We start from the raw sequence: 18863 nt of genomic DNA on the forward strand, positions 1-18863 counted from the left end.
AACAATGTATAACTTTGTTAACCTCTGCCACCCCCCGCAGACCCATGGGTGGCTCCAGTATATGGCTTAAAATCTATAAGTTGTGGATCACAAAACTAGACATAAATGGTATCTTTTGACTAAACTAAGCTTTCTTGCCAGCCCCGTTGATTTTTTTCATTCATTTTACAAAAAAGAACTTAATGAGGTTTGATTTTGTATTCCCCAATACCCTGCCCCTCTTCCAGTAAAATCATACAAATAAAATATAAAAATGTACAGTATATCGCACAAACTTATCATATATATGTTATCAAAGCCTTAAACCATTAAAATTATTTAATAGACGATTAATCGTCAGCCAAATGTCATAATTGTGACAGCCCTAGCTTTCACTTTAAAAAATATCCAATCAGATCTCAAGGGAATTCCTATTTTACTAGGTAACTAATTTGTATAATGTTTTATGGTAAATCAAACAAAAACGTACGATTACTAGAATAAAGCATTACTGAAGCCACTTCCCCAATCCTGCCTCTAAACCTTACGCCACTGCCGCAAAAGCAAATCATAGTAAAATTTACAAATGAGATAAATCTGTAGCAATATAACGTCTATAAAGTGACACTTATTTTGTTGTGTTACTCTAAAGTGTTCTATTGGTGAAATATACCATGATATTCTTACACAATCTCGAGGCAAAAACGTACCTATTTTACAAGGTGGGGATTTCTTTAAAATGACACAATTTTTAACCCCAATTTATGTGGGTAAAAAAGTTCAGGTGAAAAATGCTAAATATGCACCAGCGCTGAAGAGATTAAAAAAATTACATAATTCGAGGTATCATGCAAGTCCACATCACAAATGGTGCAGGACGAGTCAAGTTAAATGCTTAGGGTTAGTGGTTTGTTTTATGGGGAACATACATTTTTATGCTTGCTTTTGAAATCAGCACCAATACAGCAAAGACAGAATTATAAAGGTTTAATAAAAGGTCTATGTATTTTTTTCCAAACATATTGTTATAAACCAGGGGCGTTAATAGTACTTTAGTGAATTATTATTATTAAGAAATGATCAAGTGTTACATAATCAACTCTGAGTGTTCCTGCATCTGTATCATTAGCAAAACTGTACACACAAAAATGCTATTGTTGCAAGCAACCGCTTTAACAAAATAAAATAATCCATGTAATTCATTTACAAGAAACAATTTATTTCCTTCAAAAGGTAAAAGAGAGCCTAAACAAATATTAAAAATACTAAGACGAGACTTCTTCAATCCTCTGATATTTTGGAAGCCCCTCAGCAATGTCCTCTAAATTAACAGAAGTCTGTATGGGCCAACTTCTATAGTCACAGGAGTGATTTGGAATTATGGGAAATAAATGTTTTAATTTCATATTTTTGGAATTTATCTCTCCTCAAGCCTTACATTGGATTATGTGATTTTCAGCACACTTTAATGTGTCACATAAATATTTATTCTTCTACAGTCGAGTAAATGAAGCCCTCTCATGGAATGTAAAAATCACATTTATTCAAATTGACACAGGTGTGAAAAAGTTTGGCAATGTGATATGTTACACTCATGTACAAAAATACTGCAATAGAATACATTCTTTGTGCAAAATAAATGCATATTAAAGTTAACCCGTCTCTTTTGTGCAAAAAAGAAACAAATCTATCATCTGTGAATGACTGCTTTGGAATAAATTATTAGAGAAATTTATATTTCTTACTATGATATTCGGTAAAACTATATCACTTTTGGGCGAGATAAACATTCACGTGTCTTCTGATCAACATTGTTGACACCCGTAAAAACAGTTTATTTGTGTATTTGCATAGGAATGGCAGGCACATTCTCAAGCAACCCCTAAGCAACTGTTTACTTCTTGAGTTTAAACAGCCTGTTTGTGACTAACAATTACTTCTAACAGGTGAAGTTCTACCAGCGGTTAAAAGACATTGTACTAAAGTATTAAAGCCAAAATCCAAACAGAAGGTGGAAGCAAACTTTTTTAAGATAAGAACGTAGCAGTCTATGGCATGTCCTGTTTTACATTACAGCATTTCATTTGGTCCTGGCTCGGCTCCTTATACACCAATCAAGTATTGGGTTACAGCGCAGATAGGCTCAGCACCCACCCGGACTGCAGGAATGAGTGCAAGCCCTTCCTGCCAAGTCTCTCCAATAACCCCTGTGTGACACAGAAGGGAACCTTTGTGAAAGGACCCTTCCACCGACCACTGAACACTGTTTAATTAACCTTTCCTCCTTTGCTTTCATACAGTATTCCCATGTTTTCCTAGGAGGCTGAAAAGAAAGCCGTAATCCCCCCGTCCCCATACAAATACACACATATACTGTACACACACACCTTTCAGCAATCAGAGCTCAAGAATTTATTTTTTCTCCTGCTCTATTATAACAGCATAGAATTGGCCGTTGTTTAAACACCGGAAATTGCCTTTCTAAGAGTGGAAGGCCTGGTCTGGGCTGCGTGACTAGGCTCCGATGGAAGCGGTCGAGGGACATCCTGGCGACCGGGAGCCCAGACGACCAGGAGTGAACGGAAACAATAGCCCTCTACGACCTCCCTGCCCCGAATCCAGCCTTTCGGGAATTACGGCAAGCAGGCGAATCGAGAGCTGCAGGGTGATTAGAAAAGGAACGAAAAGACGTTTAATTTTTTCAGAATCTAATGGGGGAGGCTGTCGAGCAAGAAAGTCAAAGAAGGGGACTGCAGTACATGAAATCAAGGTGTCAGTCCTTTGAGTACAGGGAGAATCTTATGTCATGATCTGATCCTCATGACTGAGCAAGGGAGGCGTGATGAGGTGCTTCACAGAGGTTGTGTGAGGACACCATCACGGTCATCATGGGAAATGCAGTGGAGGTAACAGAATCTCAGTGTGAACAGGTGCAGAATCATCATCATCACATCATCACAGAGAGCACCGAGGGGTCCGGATGCTCAGACATAAGTACACAGACGTCAAGGGATTGTCAAGAGTCTCCAAAGCGTGCAAGCATGCTGTAGCCAAACCTATATACAGACCCGGCCAAGAGTCAATGATGCATGTTAAGAACAGACACACTCTGTGAGGTACTGACTCCTGGTGGTTTCAACAAAGAACTGCAGATGATTAGAAATTGTTAATATTGTAGCCATTGCATAGTTACATTTTGGACAAAGTGTGCCACAGCTCAAGATCAATAGGCTCTATGTTGTGAGAGAAAACAAACCGAAGGACAGAAACAAAAAAGTCACTTCAATATAATGGATGACGTTAAGGCACCTTTAAAATCAACACTGGCTGATGTCCACTGGCATGAACACTGAGTGCATTTTGGTAGTATGTATGTGAGCATGAGCAATTTTCTTATATGATACACTTATTTTGCCACTCGATCAAATCCATCTCTACAAAAGGCCAGCACATCTTCCCACAGGGATCGCTTCACACACACAGGTTCGGGCACGACATCATCAGATCATCTCAGGAATGTTCTCACCCTTCTGAAGTTCCTCTTCAGGTCAGACGTCACTCCAGGGATGACAAGTGCACCATAAATAAATACACAGTTTAAAGACCTGTTGACTCACAAATTTTAGTCCACGTGTGAGTACAAAAAGAAGAATTTGTTGTACAAAGGAAGTTAGGTGAGGTACACGAGTCCTGATGGTTCCTTTTAGGCTTAATATGAGATTTCCAGAGGTGAGACGACAACATTTTGACATTAACTGTGTCTTTTGCCTTAGGATATACTAATGTTCCACCGAACCTCCAGCTCCTGCTGAAACACGTCCATGTTGTACTACAGCAAATTGCGCCTCAGGTCACTCTCTCACATTTCTGTAACAGCTCAATAAAACGCACACACACACAGATGTAGCATCAACCTCATTACAGAATGATTCAGCCCTTGGTGTGCGTGTGTGTTATGTGCGGTGTGGTGTGTGTGTTTCTAATGTATTATGGCAGTCTTTAGTTGAAAAGGATAGAATCTGGGTCTCTGTTAGCCATCTGCGCCATGTGTTTCAGAATGTCCTTTTTAGTAATGATTCCCAGCAAACGCCTAATAAGAGAGAGAGAGAGAGAGAGAGAGCGAGGGAGAGCGAGGGAGAGATAGAGAGAGGGAAAGAGAGAGCAGAGGGAAACAGGAGAAAAATATCAGTTTTAGTTATTATGAATTTACTGATCTGTCAACTGACACAAATATAATAAGAAACAAAATTAAACAGATGGGCCTCCTTGGTGTGCATGAGAGAGAATATGAATATGATGTGTGTAAAACATTTATTGTGTGGTTTAGGTTTAGCTACACTAGTAACAGTCAAATCCTAGAAAATACTTGCATAAAAATACCTTAAACAAATATTTGAAGCAGTCCTCAATAATAGTACACACCTTATATATCAGGCAAAGGATATTTTACTTTAAATCTATTAATGTTTTGTCTGAGGATTTGAGAGACAGAAAACATCATCAGTCTGGTTTGAAAATATTTGTCTATGAGATGCTCTTAAACACTAAAACAAACCTGTGTGTGTATGTTCTTGTGAGTTTTTGTCTTTCTATTCTGTGCAATTTCCTTTTATTGTGCTAGATAGAATAAGGGTGGATCACAAAGTCCATTTTGGCCTGCTCAACATAAGGAGCTGATTAACATTCAAACACACATGTACTTGAAAAGCAAAACAACTGTAGAGAGAATCAGCTTCAGCTGTTTTTTTAACAAATATGGCAGGAAGGCCTTTTGTTACCAGGACCTTTGTGAAAACAAGAGAACCGAAAACCGAAGACGGAAACATACTGAGGGAAAATATCTCCATTATAAAGCTGTTGAGACTTTTTTATTCAATTAATTCTAAACACAATCATGTTGGATATATTTGTATAGCACTTCTTATATTAATTCGCTTAATAGGACTAGTAGTTATAATCCCGCTATTTAAACAAAGTTAAATTGCCCAATAAGACATTTCCCACGCCTTATGCAGAGGAAAGGAAGTCAGAGGTTCCACTGGTTCACCGGGTAGTCATCCTCTGTGTTTGGGGGATAAATTATTATAAAAATACATAGCCTACTTACCTCTCCTTGCCATTATCAGAGAGAGGTCTCATGAGTTGTGTGTCCCAATTTTATCACACTATCCTGATTGAAAGATGCCTTTTTGTGAGGTGCTGCTGATAATGCCCTTTGTATGGTTGCAATCAATGCGACACATCATCAGTTGTGCACCTCAGCCTCATTGGGTGTTTCGGCCCTTTATCACAAGACACCCTCAGCCAAGGGAGGTCCACCGCAGGTTGATCAGACCTCTGTGTGTGTCGCATTGTTACAAGGTCAACTGGCAGAAGCAGTGGGCAGCTATCACTGGAGCTCAAAGGCAACACAGTCGTTACCCACCTGCCCTGAGAATCGAAAAACCTTCTGGTCACGAGTCAGACTCTCTAACCCTTAGGCGACTACCCAAATTGTTAATGTTTGCTCATTGCCCCCGGTCGTGTGTGGCATACCATTACAACACATTACCAAAATCAACGCGACCATACCCCCTAACCCATTGGCTTAGTCTGTTATAGCCCCCTGACTCCGTTAAGGCAAGCTCAGTGCCCCCGGTCCCCTATGGCATAACATTACAAAATTACCAAAACTTCAATGCAACCATACGCACCAACCCGTTGGCTTAGGCTGTTATAGCCCCACTGACTCCGTTAATGCAAGCTCAGTGCCCTGGTCCGGTATGGCATAACAATACAACACAAAACACTTTTGCTGTCCATCCCTGATCTTCAGCCTCAGCTGTCAAGTTGGCATACCGGAGAATCTTTCTTTCAAATGCTTTGTTAATGGCCGCTTCCCAAGGTACAGTCAACTCAGCTATGAGGACTGTCCTACTGGAACTGGACCACAGAACAATGTCCGGCCACAGGTTGGTCGCTGCAATTTCCAAGAGGAAAGTAAGTCTGTGGTTTAAATCAACTCACATTTCCCAATCCCTGGTTATACTCAGCAGATATGAATCTGGGGTTAAGGGCTTGGCCCGCAGTTTCTGCCCCTCCCGAATAAAGGGTTGCCTTTTTAGCCAGTTAGCTGGATCCTGCCCATACCAAACATGCAGATTTGTTGGTGAGGGCAGCACATCATATGTAGCTCTTATAATAAAACTTAGCCTGTTTGTTTCCATACTCCACAGCTCATTCTGAGTGATTTTGCGCCGTTCAATGCCTTCCCACCTCATCCAACAGCCTTGCTGGGATTGAGAGACCACTCTGGCACATCTACTTGCTTTTTTTCTTGACGCCAAATCTCCTACACTACCAGGTGACGCTGTTCCTTTGGTGTCAAGTTTTCACCACATGAGTGTGGTTGATGCCAAACCAAATCTCCCTCTGCCATATTGCACTTATCCAACAAGGGATTTGCTTGGTTTGACCTCCATTTGTGCCCAACTAATGTTCTCCAGGAGCTTATCCAGCAGCCGCTTTGTAAATGCTTTGGTTGCTGTAATGGTTGTCATGTCATCCATGTATGCCTATGATTTGGGGTAGGCGGAACTCATTTTTCTAGCGCTTTCCTCCAACCACAACGTGATGCCCTGATTATTATTTCCATTGCCATTGTGAAAGTCACAGGTGAAATTTTGCAAACTGTCATTATGCCAACCTCCAGCTGTTGCCACACGGTGGTACTATAATATGCGGTAATACAAAATTGGAGATCCTGAAAATATGCCTTAATCACCTGATCTGGAATGTGGAAAAAGTCAAAGGCTGTCCACAGGAGCTCATGTGGCACTGATCCAAAGTTATTGGCAAGATCTAGAAAAACCACATGCAGGTCTTTCTTCTCCATTTTTGCCATTTGTAACTGGTGCCAAAGGATGTTAGCATGTTCCAAACATCCAGAGAAACCCCCTATGCCTGCCATCTGCACTGAAGTGTCAATGAAGTTGTTTATTTTCAGAAATCCTGAGAGTCTATTGGCCACAACACTAAAGAAAATCTTACCTTCCACATTCAATAGGCTAATTTGCCGAAACTGGTCAATATTTAAGGAGTTTTTCTCCTTGGGGATCAGGATGCCTCTTGGCCTTCTCCAGACCTTTGGTATCGACTGCTTTTTCCATGCCACAGCCATTAATCTCCAAAGGTACATCAACACCCAAGGGGCTTTCTTGTAGAGCCTGTATGGTATACGTTTGGGTCCAGGAGCAGAAGCTGATCTTGCCAGTTTTACTGCACACTCAACTTCGCTCCATTTAGGGGGGCTTGTGTCCATCTCGTGTTCTGGTAGCTGAATTGGTGGCATGTCCTCTGGAATGGAGATTGGCTCATCCCTCTGATTGTCGGAATACATTTTCTGTGGGTGTTCCTTAATATCTGTTATAGGTACTTTAAGGCTCCCAGTTTTCTCCTTGCTCAAGATGCTTCTGACAAACTTGTAAGGATCTTTGTAGAAAGCAATTCTGATTTGCTCCTTCTTCTTATTTTGCTTTCTCAAGCTCTCTGCTCTTCGCAAGAAGGCCAGGCGACTTATAATATCGCCTTGTAGTGTCTCTAGGCCCTTCCTTTCCTCTTCTGTGGCTTTCTTCCACTGTTTCCTCAGACCCCTGCTTTCTCTGACAAGAATGTCAATTTCATTTTGTCTCCTGGACTTAGGTCGGCCCGTCTTCTCCTTCTGTGACCTTGGGTTCTTGCTTTTCACTCCAAATCTCTCCACACCATAGGTGTAAACGATCCCCCCATCTTCTCCAGTTTTCTTTCAACATCACTGTAGTACAGTAGGCGGGGCGAGACCGTGGTTCGAGTCCGGTGAGTAATTGTGAATTAGCGCCAGCTGTGCGCACACCGGCCTCGAATCACGTAGGAGATGGGGGTATATAAAAGGAACGAGCGACCGGACCGTCGAAGAGAGAGGACCGGGTCCGAACTTATGTTATGTTTGTATTTATATTTATGTTCATGTTTTGTTCGCCGGCGGTCGTCCATGAGGGGCCGCCGGCTGTTAAATTACTTTATTAAATGTTTTGAATGTTTGCCGGTTCCTGCCTCCTTCCTTCCTTTTTATGGAGGTGTATTACAATCACCTTTTTGGACTGCTAAAAGCTGGACGAGATCTGTGTCAATGGTTGCCCATTCTTTGTTGCAGGATTGAGGCCAAAGTATCTGAGGTCTTCTTCCTTCCATATTTCTTTCTACTTAGGACCCTGTACAATCTCCCAATTTCATTTTAATGCGAATGTGTTTTAAAGGTCACATTAAATAAAAAAATTAATAAACAGCACTGACATGAATCATAAAACTATAAAATTTAATACCAGTCTATTAAAAGTTTACATTTAATAGACTGGGTAGTCTACAGGTTGCTGAATGCTGGTAAGTTTATGCCTGGTTGGGCTTCGTCTGGGGTTCTGATACCCTGCGGGCTGTGGTGTTTGTCCTGCCACTGGGCTTCACCTGACTGACTTCCACAAAATATTTTCAGGATGCTGAAAACGCAGACAGAATCTGACAGAATTAACTGTTTTGCATGGGATGTAACAGAATTATGCACATTTAAGATTTTTTGCCGAAATTTGCCGGGTTTTAATAAACTTGCAAATAAAATGCTACCGTTTGTGTAATGTGTTTATATAAGTGTGAGCAATATACTTAGAAAGAAACATATCGCTAATGTCCTTCTAAAACCTAAAAAAAGATACAGAATCTCCATATTTCGTTTACTTGTTGCCAAAAAATCATTATTATTATTCACCCTACATTTTTTTCAAAATATCTAACCAATAAAAAGCATTACGAAGTGCTTGTCAATTGTCATTTTCAGTTTTTGTCATTTCCTGAAAAACTGCAAATTTGGACATCATAGGATTTGGAAAGGACAGCATAGATATTTAAATTTATATGTAAACTTTTAATAGACTGGTATTCAATTGTATAGGTTTATTATACATATCAGTGGTTTTTATTAATTATTTAATGTGACCTTTAAAACACACAATCACATAAAAATGAAATTGGGAGATCGTACAGGGTCCTAATTATGCCACAAATAGACTGGTCTCATAAATGGCATGTACAGGAAAATCCAGTAAAATATAAATCTACAGTCTTTTAGTGCTGCTCATTTCATCTTTTGTTTATTTGAATCTGGATGTCACCACATAAATTACAGCCTCCTGCCTCTGATGGGTGCAGTAAAAGCAAAAAAATCTGCTGCTGCTCACATATCTCACGTTTCCGCAGCTTTGTACAGACCACACACAGATCCACACACTCACCCATTCTGTGTGACCAGACACTGCCGCAGGCCGAGCTTACGGAAGATGTCCACTACGATTTCCATGGGTGTGTGCACAGTTACAGTGAAGGGGCTGAGGTCTAGAATGCTGCGCAGTTTTACTGCAGGGAGAGCGTTTGCCGATGAGGCCGGATCACATTCAGTGAACAGTACTGCAGACACACTGACAACACCGTTTTGATATCTCCGAGCATTTTCTGATGAGAAAATTGAATGAAGAAAGAAAATTAAGTTAGTTGAATAAACAAGAGTTTTAAAAGTAGAACAATAAAAGAACGCTGTTCATTCCTTAAACCTTAGTCCTAGTCTGAGGGAAATGAAACACAAATATGACAAGAACAGACTGAACTAACGGTTCTGATCTGGTTGGCTGGCTACTTTTAAACATTCTGGAAGTTTATATCAGCGAGCCAGACAACAAAGTTGCATTTTAAGGCGCCAGGCGGACAACGTTTACAAGATGTGCGGTATGAAATCTTTGTTCAATTTTCAAGAGTTTAGCTTGAGTCATTTAGTAGCATGTTACCAAGATTTCCTGTGAGAATTCTTTGTAAATTTCACAACTACACAACTTTAGTTGATGATTAGTTTTAGATGAACGTGGAGCCGGGCATCCACATACATACCTAAAGATATAATAAGATCCTTTCTTAATACAAATCCCACCAGTATCTTCGACTCCTGCGTGATCACCACAGGAAAGCCACTGTAGGTGGTGTCTGAGATCAGCCTCTCCACATCTTCCACCGTCATTCCACTTTCTCTTAACGTAGAAAGAGACGGGTCACTCCGCCGTGGCCTCATCACATCTACGGCAAGAGTCTTGTGGTGGAATTCCTCTTTTGGCTCCAGGAAGGGATAACCATTGAGACGGATGTGAGCTTCGTAGATGCCCTCACGACCCAGAGCATCCGCAACCCATTTGCTGGTCATAGTGGCAGCCATGAGGGGGACGATGTATTCTAAACCACCTGTCAGCTCAAACATGATGACCACCAGCGAGACGGTCATCCGTGTCACACCACCTGGAGCGGGAAATGAGAAAAAAATCTGTTTCCCGTTTCTCGGATTTAAAGGGCAAAGTAAAGTGTATAAAAGTGTATAAAATACATATTTAATACTTGAATATTTATTCAAATATACAGTGTTGATTTTAATAAGCATTTCTGAATCTATTGTGGAAATTTCAGTCGAGAAACAAACCTGAGGGATGACAGTCACTTAACAAATAAAATCAATTTTGAACTGATCCTAAAGCACATGTAAAACATTAGTTTTGTTGTTTAAACATGAATACAAGATTTTTTTTGCAGTGCTCAAGATCTACAAACATCTGTTTTGTTATTTTGAACAGTCTATATCGTTTCAATTTTCAAATTCGTTTCCTAATATGGTTGGTAGTCAATAGTGTCCTAGAAACTGTTTGGTCACAAATGTTCTTCCAAATTTTTTTTGTTCATAAGAATCAAGGTATACAACAACCTGAGGGGAAGAACACTATGATATTTATTTTTTATGTATAAACTATCCCTTTCATATTTTCTGTGGCTGTATATGGCTTGGCTCCTATTTTACTAAAATAAATAAAAAATGTGTTTTTTTATTAAAGTTTTTATTTTTGGTGTTTCCTATGAGTGATAGTGTGAATTGCCTTACCAACCATCAAATAATTTGGATGTATAAAGAAAACAACTCAATAAAAGTGTGATATAGCCAAACACACAGAAAGGTCAATCAACGCTCCAGAAAATTCCCTTTAAATGCTTCTGCATGGAAGACGGCACAAGGCAATTTGGTTCAATTGAGAACTGAAAAATAAACCAACTGGAAAATGAATCAGTCAATTACACACAGAATGCGGCTGTATCACCCCTTACCCAGACAGGCTGCCGCGCCCACCATGGCGTACAGGCCTGGCGTGATGCAGTCTGCTCCGGGAGAGCACCAGCCTCTGAAAACCGGGGAGTCGTGGTGGTAGATGGCCAGCTGCTCCATGCCAACACCAAGAAGTCTTCCAGCTATGGCACCCACAGCCATACTGGGTATGAACAGTCCGGATGGCACCTGGAGTGAGAACGGGGAATAAAAGGAAAGTAAGCAAACATATAAGAGGGTACATGAACATTAGCCTTTAATGGACATTTCTGCAGTTGGCAGACATTTAAACAGAAAAGATTTTCAAGTAATACTTTTTTTGAGCACATGCATTTTCTAGAAATCCAACCCATACGAGACCTCCGAAAAAGTTAATTTACAGTCATAAGCATGTTTATTTACAGTATATTTCCCTCTACTTCGAACATCTACATCAAAAGGTTAATTACCTTCATGCCAAATGTAACCACAGTGATGAACATCTTGAAGAGCAGAGCAAGCGCTAGCTCCCACATGGCCGTGTAGAGCCCTGGTCCTGCATGTCGGTCTGCCCCTGCATGTCGGTCTGCCAAGCCATTAGAGCCATTGACAGCGGTAACATTTCCCAGTACACTTCTGCTTTTGCCTGTGTAGTCGCAAAGCTTAGAGGAGTCCAGCAGACCACAGTCATTGAAGAGTTCAGAGATGAGTTCACTGCTGCTCATCTTTGTGTACTCGTTTGGAAACGCTAGCAGCGCTGTGACCAGCGCCACCACCAGAACCTCCATCACAGGGTAGTGGCCAAGCCAAGTGGTCTTCCGCTTACGACACCAGGCAATGTTAGCTCGAATGAAGAAAGCGCCCCAGAGACCGCCGAAGATGCCCAGAAGAATGAAAGGTAAGAGCTCTAAAAGATGCCAGGGAGTGTGGAACTCTACATAAAAGAGGACCAAGCGACTGTTGCCGAAGGGATTGATGGAGCGAAGCGTGAACGCAGCAACTAGAGCAGCGAAGAACGAACGCCAGAGAGTCTTCAGAGGGAAGTAGTAGCTGACCTAAAAGAAACAATAAAAGTTAAAGAGGGATATGTTCAGTAAGTTATTTTTTTTGCAAATATTTCATGCTAATTCAGACAATACATTACATAAGCATTATTGATGCACCATTAAAGTATTAACACGATTTTAAAAAAGAGGAAAAAAGCAAGATTTTGACAGAGAATTTAACATGTTTAATGCAAAAATGAAGTAAAAACGTTGATCTAGTGACTAATTACTATTTATTAAATTAAAGAATAGTTCACCCAAAAATGAAAATTCTGTCAACGTTTACTTACATTTACATTCATGCATTTTATAGAAAGCGACTTACATTGCATTATACTATTCATTTTGTTTCTAACTATGTGCATCTAACTTGTCATTTCAAACCTGTATAACTTTCTTTCTTCTGAAGAAGACAAAAGAAGATGTTTTGAAGAATGTTGTCAACAGAACAACAGCGATACCCATTGACTTACATTGGTTTTGTGTCTGTACAATAAAAGCGAATGGGTACCTCAGTGGTTCAGCTACCAAAATTCTTGATGATAGAATTTTCATTTATTGATGAACTTCACTTAAACGCATGTAAAAATGCGGCTTGAGAGACTGAAAGAAATGGTTGTATTTTGTTCAGTAGCCTATTTGTTTTTCTGCAAACAAAAACAACCCCATATTATAGATGCATTATTCTGGCACTGATTCATCATCCACTTGCTATTGTCATTTTAATAATGACAAGTTATGTTTGTGCTTTTTATGGGATATAAAACGAGAGTGAAATTGCCCTTTTGGGCACATAAATATATTTCAAAATCTTGGCATTTCAATTTCATGAACACATTAAATTGTAATTGACCTTTCTAACGCATTAAATAAAAATCATAAAATGCTATGGACACAATCAGACTAGGTGGTGAACCAGAAAATACACAAATGTTTATAAAAATCTTTTGGAATTTATAAAAAAAGTGCTAGAAAATGCAATGAAAAGTGTTAACCTCCTCCAGACTGAACAGCACACCTCCAATAGGAGCACCAAATGCAACTGACACACCCACTGCAGACGCTGCAGACAAAACCTGTTACACACATATTTACCTCATTTACAATCTATGTCATTGTCATTTAAAATGTATAATAAAAGCATGTTCATCCTCCCTGACTCATGAACACAATAAATAATACAGACATGATGTAACAGGCGAACACCCTAGAAAAATTCTTTCTGCAACTACTCTGGCCTGACCAAATTGGCACTGGTAACTTTCAGCACTTCAACTAACAGAGTCGAAGCCAAGAGGCTTATATCAACGTATTACATTACAAGTTTTGATCCAAGATACAAAATACCCTCTGCATCCCCTGAAATCTTTCCTTAACTCTATCCCACACTCCATTTTCCTTATCTCTACATCACTCCATTCCTCCTCTCCTTATCTCTTTCCCAGTTCCTCTCACCTCTCGTCTCTTTGCCTCGTTTTGACGGTATTTGGTGAAGAAATGGCAGAGGATATTTGCACAGCAGCAGGCGACATGGACCAGTGGGCCCTCTTTTCCCAGACTCAGGCCAGAAGAGACGGCCAACACCAGTGTGATGGTCTTTATGATCAGAGTCCACTTTCCCAGGTACCCTCGAATTATGAAACCACTCAGGATGGTCTTGATCTGCAAGAAAATATAGAGATATTTTTAAAGAATCAAAGAAATTGGTCAAAACTGGTAATTTCCATGAAATAGTCTTTGGGAACAGTTTTTTTTTCATTGAAGCAGACATTCTTGGCATGTCTTGGAGGAAATAGATCATTTTTAGAAGACCCATTAAAAACCAGCCATAAATCTGACATGACATCTCATCCACGCTGTAATAATCTAGGTCAGTAATATCAATTTGATACTGGTTTTCCAAACTGACTTGTGACCTACATTGTCGTCCCCGCCAAGTTGGGAGTGCAGAAGGCATTGTGGATGAACATCTGAAAACATTTCAAACAACTGAAAACATGAAATAAAACTGTAAAAGTGATGGAAAGTGTAATGCACTGATATGCATCTTTCCAACTGTCTGTCTGCTCTCGTTTCACTGAGAAAGACTGTAATAATGTCTGGCTAACAGCTGATATTGTGTTTTGGATGTTTGCTGGACTGTTGCTAGGGGGTGATTTTTTGAATAAAGGTGTATTTGAGTTGTTATAGATGTACTGTACATAGCACAAAGTGCAGTAACAGAATTTAAATACTTAAAACTAAGAGTTTGATAAGCAAGCACGGCTCCGAATGACTGTTTTGAAATAATTGTTCTATTGCCCAGAGAAGCTATAAAATAAGTTCAAGTGTTCTCTTGAGAAAACACATAGAAAAATAATAAGAGGGATGCATAGCCTGTGGGCTTTGGTGTGTTAGAAACGCACCATTATTCAGTTCAAATAATGGTGTACAATTTATGCTAGTGGCATTACACAACACACTTCACATCTATAAGACATCTCTCTGTGTCTGCTTTTACTCTCTTGAACTTCCAGCTTGCTGTCAACAACAGAAGTGGTCTGTTTCTGTCTGTGTGTGTTCCGTTAGATTCAGACCAGAGAGAGATTTACACAGTAAAGAGCTTTGGGCGGGATGTTGAGTCATTTTAAGACAGCCCAGCCACACGTCCTTGTGCAACTTCAGATTTTTACAAACCTTGAACACAGCACTGTATCTGTCTACAGAATAGACTCTTTATTAGACTACAGTGGATTCGGACTACCCATAGTATATGAATGTTAATCTCAGTACTTTACACTGTATTGCAACATGTTACTGTTTTATGTCACTGACACCCCACAGGAAACTATTAAAAGGACTCCAGCATCAGCCTCATGTCCTATTTCATTTATAGTACGGTGAAAGTAAAGACAAAATGAGGAAAGACGCCCCAATGACGCTTAGAACAACCACCCTAGATCTGAGACGTTTTAGGCATTATTTAGATGTTAAAAATAATTAATAAACCGATAAACTAAATACTTCCTGCGGCTTAAAAACTGCTTTTCTGTTCAGTTTTTAAGATAACTTTGAAAAGCTTTGTTGTGATTTGACTTTTGCTTGTGTCTTTTGTAAATGTTTTTATTGTAAATAATGTCATAATACATGTGTTTAGTTTTGTATTTTGTACACAGTGTAGTGCCAGTACATTGTGTTTTCTCTAAACCTTTTAAATGGTTATACCGTAACTACATGACTATAATGTCAGTGGACCATAAAGGATTTTAATTCACAGTAAACTCAATAAAGCAATTCAATCTATTTTACTTTGATGTATTATAAAAGTTTATTGATAACATTCAAAACTTCATAAACAAAAAACAATCTGTAAAGAAAAGAAACTATGGCTGCATGTTAGGAAAATCAAAACAAAGCAAATGATACAGGTGTGAGAGTGTTTGTCTCACCTCTGGTATTCCTGAACCACAGGCGTATGGGGCAAACGCTCTGACAAGACTCACTGCCAGGAAGGCAAAGAGAAGAGCCCAGCACACATACATCAGATAATTCACCACGTATGCACTGGCCCCCTGCAGGACACACACAGAATAAAGCGGATGGGTAAAGGCCTTATACACTGTCACCCCCTACAGGATTTATTCAAACACAAGCCCTTTTTCTGAGCTCATATTGGCATTAAAACATAAAAAATATCAAAATATGAAATCTTTTAACCACGGTCTTCAAAATAATTATGAGGGTTACAATGGATCCTTTGAGAGCTTTACAATAAATGGTTTCAGCAGCAACAACCTAAACAAACGTTATGTGGCCCAAACTTAACTTCCGGAAGTACTTTGTAAAGAATGAATTTCTGTAGTTTTAATTTAATTTAATTAATATAAATTAAATATATTTTTATTTTAACCAAACACAGACTGCAAGTTAACTTCAGGCCAGGTGCGTGCGTCTGATGAAACCGTCTATAGGTAATACAATACAATATGTAAGCACTGCCATTACTGCTTTATAATAGATTTACATATCACAAATCATCATTCTTCATCACTGTTAGTAAAGCTGTATTTAGGAGGTAAAAACAGATCATAAGAATTGCGGAAGATTAATATTGACAAATAATACAGTTGAACAATAAAAAAAAATCATAATTTACCCACCTTCTTGTCATTTCAAACCTTCAGGACTTTCTTTCTTCCGCAGAACAAAAAATTCGATATTTTGAAGAAAGCTGGTAACCGAACAGCACCGGCCCTCATTCAAATCAAATCACTTTTATTGTCACATCACCACAGCACAAGTGCCTTGGTGAGTGAAATTCTTGAGAGCATGCTCCAGAAGGTGCAGAAATCATTTACATATAGGCAGTACTATTTACCTACATACAGACTTATATAGATGACAGTGTGCAATATACACATACACATACTCAGTACACACAGTGTACTATTAGACATACTTACAGTTATCAACACAAATTATACACCATATGTACACATTCTGCATTATGTACACACAATAATATGCGAAGGTGCAGCAGATTATGCATAAACTTGATACACGAATGTCATGGATGTGCATTGGTTGGTATTCAGTGGTAGCAGATAGATTGATGTATTAGTGCAGTGTGTAAATGTAGTCCAGTTTGAACTGTGTTAGAGTTAAAGTGCAGTGTGTGGCATACTGTAAAGTGGGAGTTTGCTGTAGAGTGTGTTAGTTCTGACTGTTCTCTAGCCTGATAGCCTGAAGGAAAAAGCTATCCCTCAGTCGGCTAGTGCGGGATGGGATGCACCGGAAACGTCTTCCTGAGGGCAGAAGAGAGAGCAGTCTGTGTGAGCTGACCATGTGAGATCCTCAGTGATGTGAACGCTGAGGAACTCAAAGCTGTTTACCTGCTCCACAGGTGTCTTGTCGATGGTGATGGGTGTGTGTTCTCTGCTCTGTCTCCTGAAATCCACCACCAGGTCCTTGGTCTTGTCCGTGTTGAGTGAGAGTTGGTTCTCCTGACACCATTTAGTCTGGGTACTCACCTCCTCTTTGTAGGCCGTCTCGTCGATGTCAGTGATCAGGCCTATCACCGTTTTGTGGTCAGCGATTTTGACGAGGACATTGGAGCTGTGAGTGGCTGCACAGTCATGTGTGTAGAGGGAGAACAGGAGTATGCTGAGGATGCAACCCTGAGAAGCACCAGTGTTGAGGGTCAGCGGGGATGAAGTTTTGTTGCCCATTCTGACCACCTGACTTCTGCCTGTCACGAAATCCAGGATGCAGCTTCACAGAGATCTGTTAAGTACCAAAGTCTGGAGCTTCGCAACCGGTGTGGCAGGCACTAATGAAGAGCTGGAGTTTACAAACAGCATTCTCACATAAGTTTTCTTGTTTTCCAGGTGGGAGAAAGCAGTGTGCAGGATGAAGGAAATGGCATCATCTGTTGAACGGTTGCTGCGATATGCACGTTGTAGCAGATACAGTGAGGCAGGCAGGACAGAGTAAATGTAGTCCCTGATGAGTTTCTCAAAACACTTGCTGAAGATGGGTGTCAGAGCAATGGGCCTTGCGGAACCATGCACCTTCCTTCACTCCTGCACCAAGGACAAGCAAGCCACGGTTCACTGCCCCTCGACGTTGCGTCACTACCCGGAGCCCTTATCCCCCACTTCCTCAGTGGACATGGGCCGCTCAATAAATTCCCCTCCGGCGTATGAACTGTGATTTGTGGTATTTGTCGTTTCTCTACTTGTCACATTGGTGTTGAATTGTTCTTCAAGTTTGATTTTATATTGTCGTTTTGCTGCTTTGATGGATTTCCTGAGATCATAACTGGCTTTTTTTAGATCGTCAATGTTTCCGGATTTAAATGCAGATGTCAGCGCTGCTAAGGCTGTTCGAACATCGCTGTTAATCCACGGTTTTTGGTTGGGGTAGATGCGGATTGTTTTTGTTAGTACTACATCCTCTACACACTTCCTGATGAAACACGTTACAGTTTCTGAGTACGCCTCTATGTCGTCAACAGACGCTGCCCGGAACATCTCCTAGTCCACTTGATCAAAACAGTCCTGTAGTATAGCGTCCAAACTTAATTGAATTGTCCTGAGGGTGGGTGCTTAATTTTCAGTTTCTGCCTATAAGCTGGCAGTAGCAGAACGGAAGAGTGATCCCATTTGCCAAAGGGTGGGCAGGGTAGCGATTTGTAGGGGTCCCGGAAGGGAGAATAACAGTGGTCCAAAACACGATCACCACGCCTGTTCATGTGTTGGAAGTATTTTGTAGCTATCGTTCTAAAGTTGGCTTTGTTAAAGTCCCCCGTAACAATAAACAGTTCAAAGAGTTTGCTGTCCAGTGACTGAACGCCAGCAAGGTCGGAGGGGACAGACTCAGACACCGGCTCTCTTTCCCCTTTTCTGGCAGCGTTTCCTCGGTCCTGACCGTGCGGCCCAGAGAAAGGGCTCCGATGCGGTGTGATGGCGCGATGAAGGAACCAAAATTAAAAACTTGTGTCTATCGTAGACAGTTATACTAACAATATCCAACATGTAAAACAACAAAATAACAAATATAACATACAATAGAGTGCAGAGGTTTCTCAGAGCTCGCAACATGGCTGCAATTCTCGGCGCCATAATGGCTCTTACATCACTTCTATTGTATGGACAGGACACAAAAACAAAGCAAGTGAACAACAT

At 40.3% G+C, this 18863-nt stretch overlaps 1 protein-coding gene across 1 annotated transcript in view; it reads right to left on the bottom strand.

Moving 5' to 3' along the window:
• Positions 1 to 1500: 1500 nt before the first annotated feature.
• Positions 1501 to 18863, bottom strand: part of clcn5b (chloride channel, voltage-sensitive 5b) — a 28732-nt gene continuing 11369 nt past the window's right edge. The window contains exons 6-13 of the mRNA XM_056763098.1: positions 15627 to 15749; positions 13654 to 13860; positions 13194 to 13274; positions 11623 to 12207; positions 11176 to 11362; positions 9925 to 10323; positions 9279 to 9495; positions 1501 to 4069 (exon numbers count right to left, since the gene is read on the bottom strand). Coding sequence (XP_056619076.1) covers positions 3979 to 4069; positions 9279 to 9495; positions 9925 to 10323; positions 11176 to 11362; positions 11623 to 12207; positions 13194 to 13274; positions 13654 to 13860; positions 15627 to 15749 — 1890 coding nt within the window. The 3' untranslated portion in view covers positions 1501 to 3978. The remainder of the gene's footprint in view (positions 4070 to 9278; positions 9496 to 9924; positions 10324 to 11175; positions 11363 to 11622; positions 12208 to 13193; positions 13275 to 13653; positions 13861 to 15626; positions 15750 to 18863) is intronic.

The sequence above is a fragment of the Triplophysa dalaica genome, chromosome 1 (assembly GCF_015846415.1).
Source record: "Triplophysa dalaica isolate WHDGS20190420 chromosome 1, ASM1584641v1, whole genome shotgun sequence".
Classification (NCBI taxonomy): domain Eukaryota; kingdom Metazoa; phylum Chordata; class Actinopteri; order Cypriniformes; family Nemacheilidae; genus Triplophysa; species Triplophysa dalaica.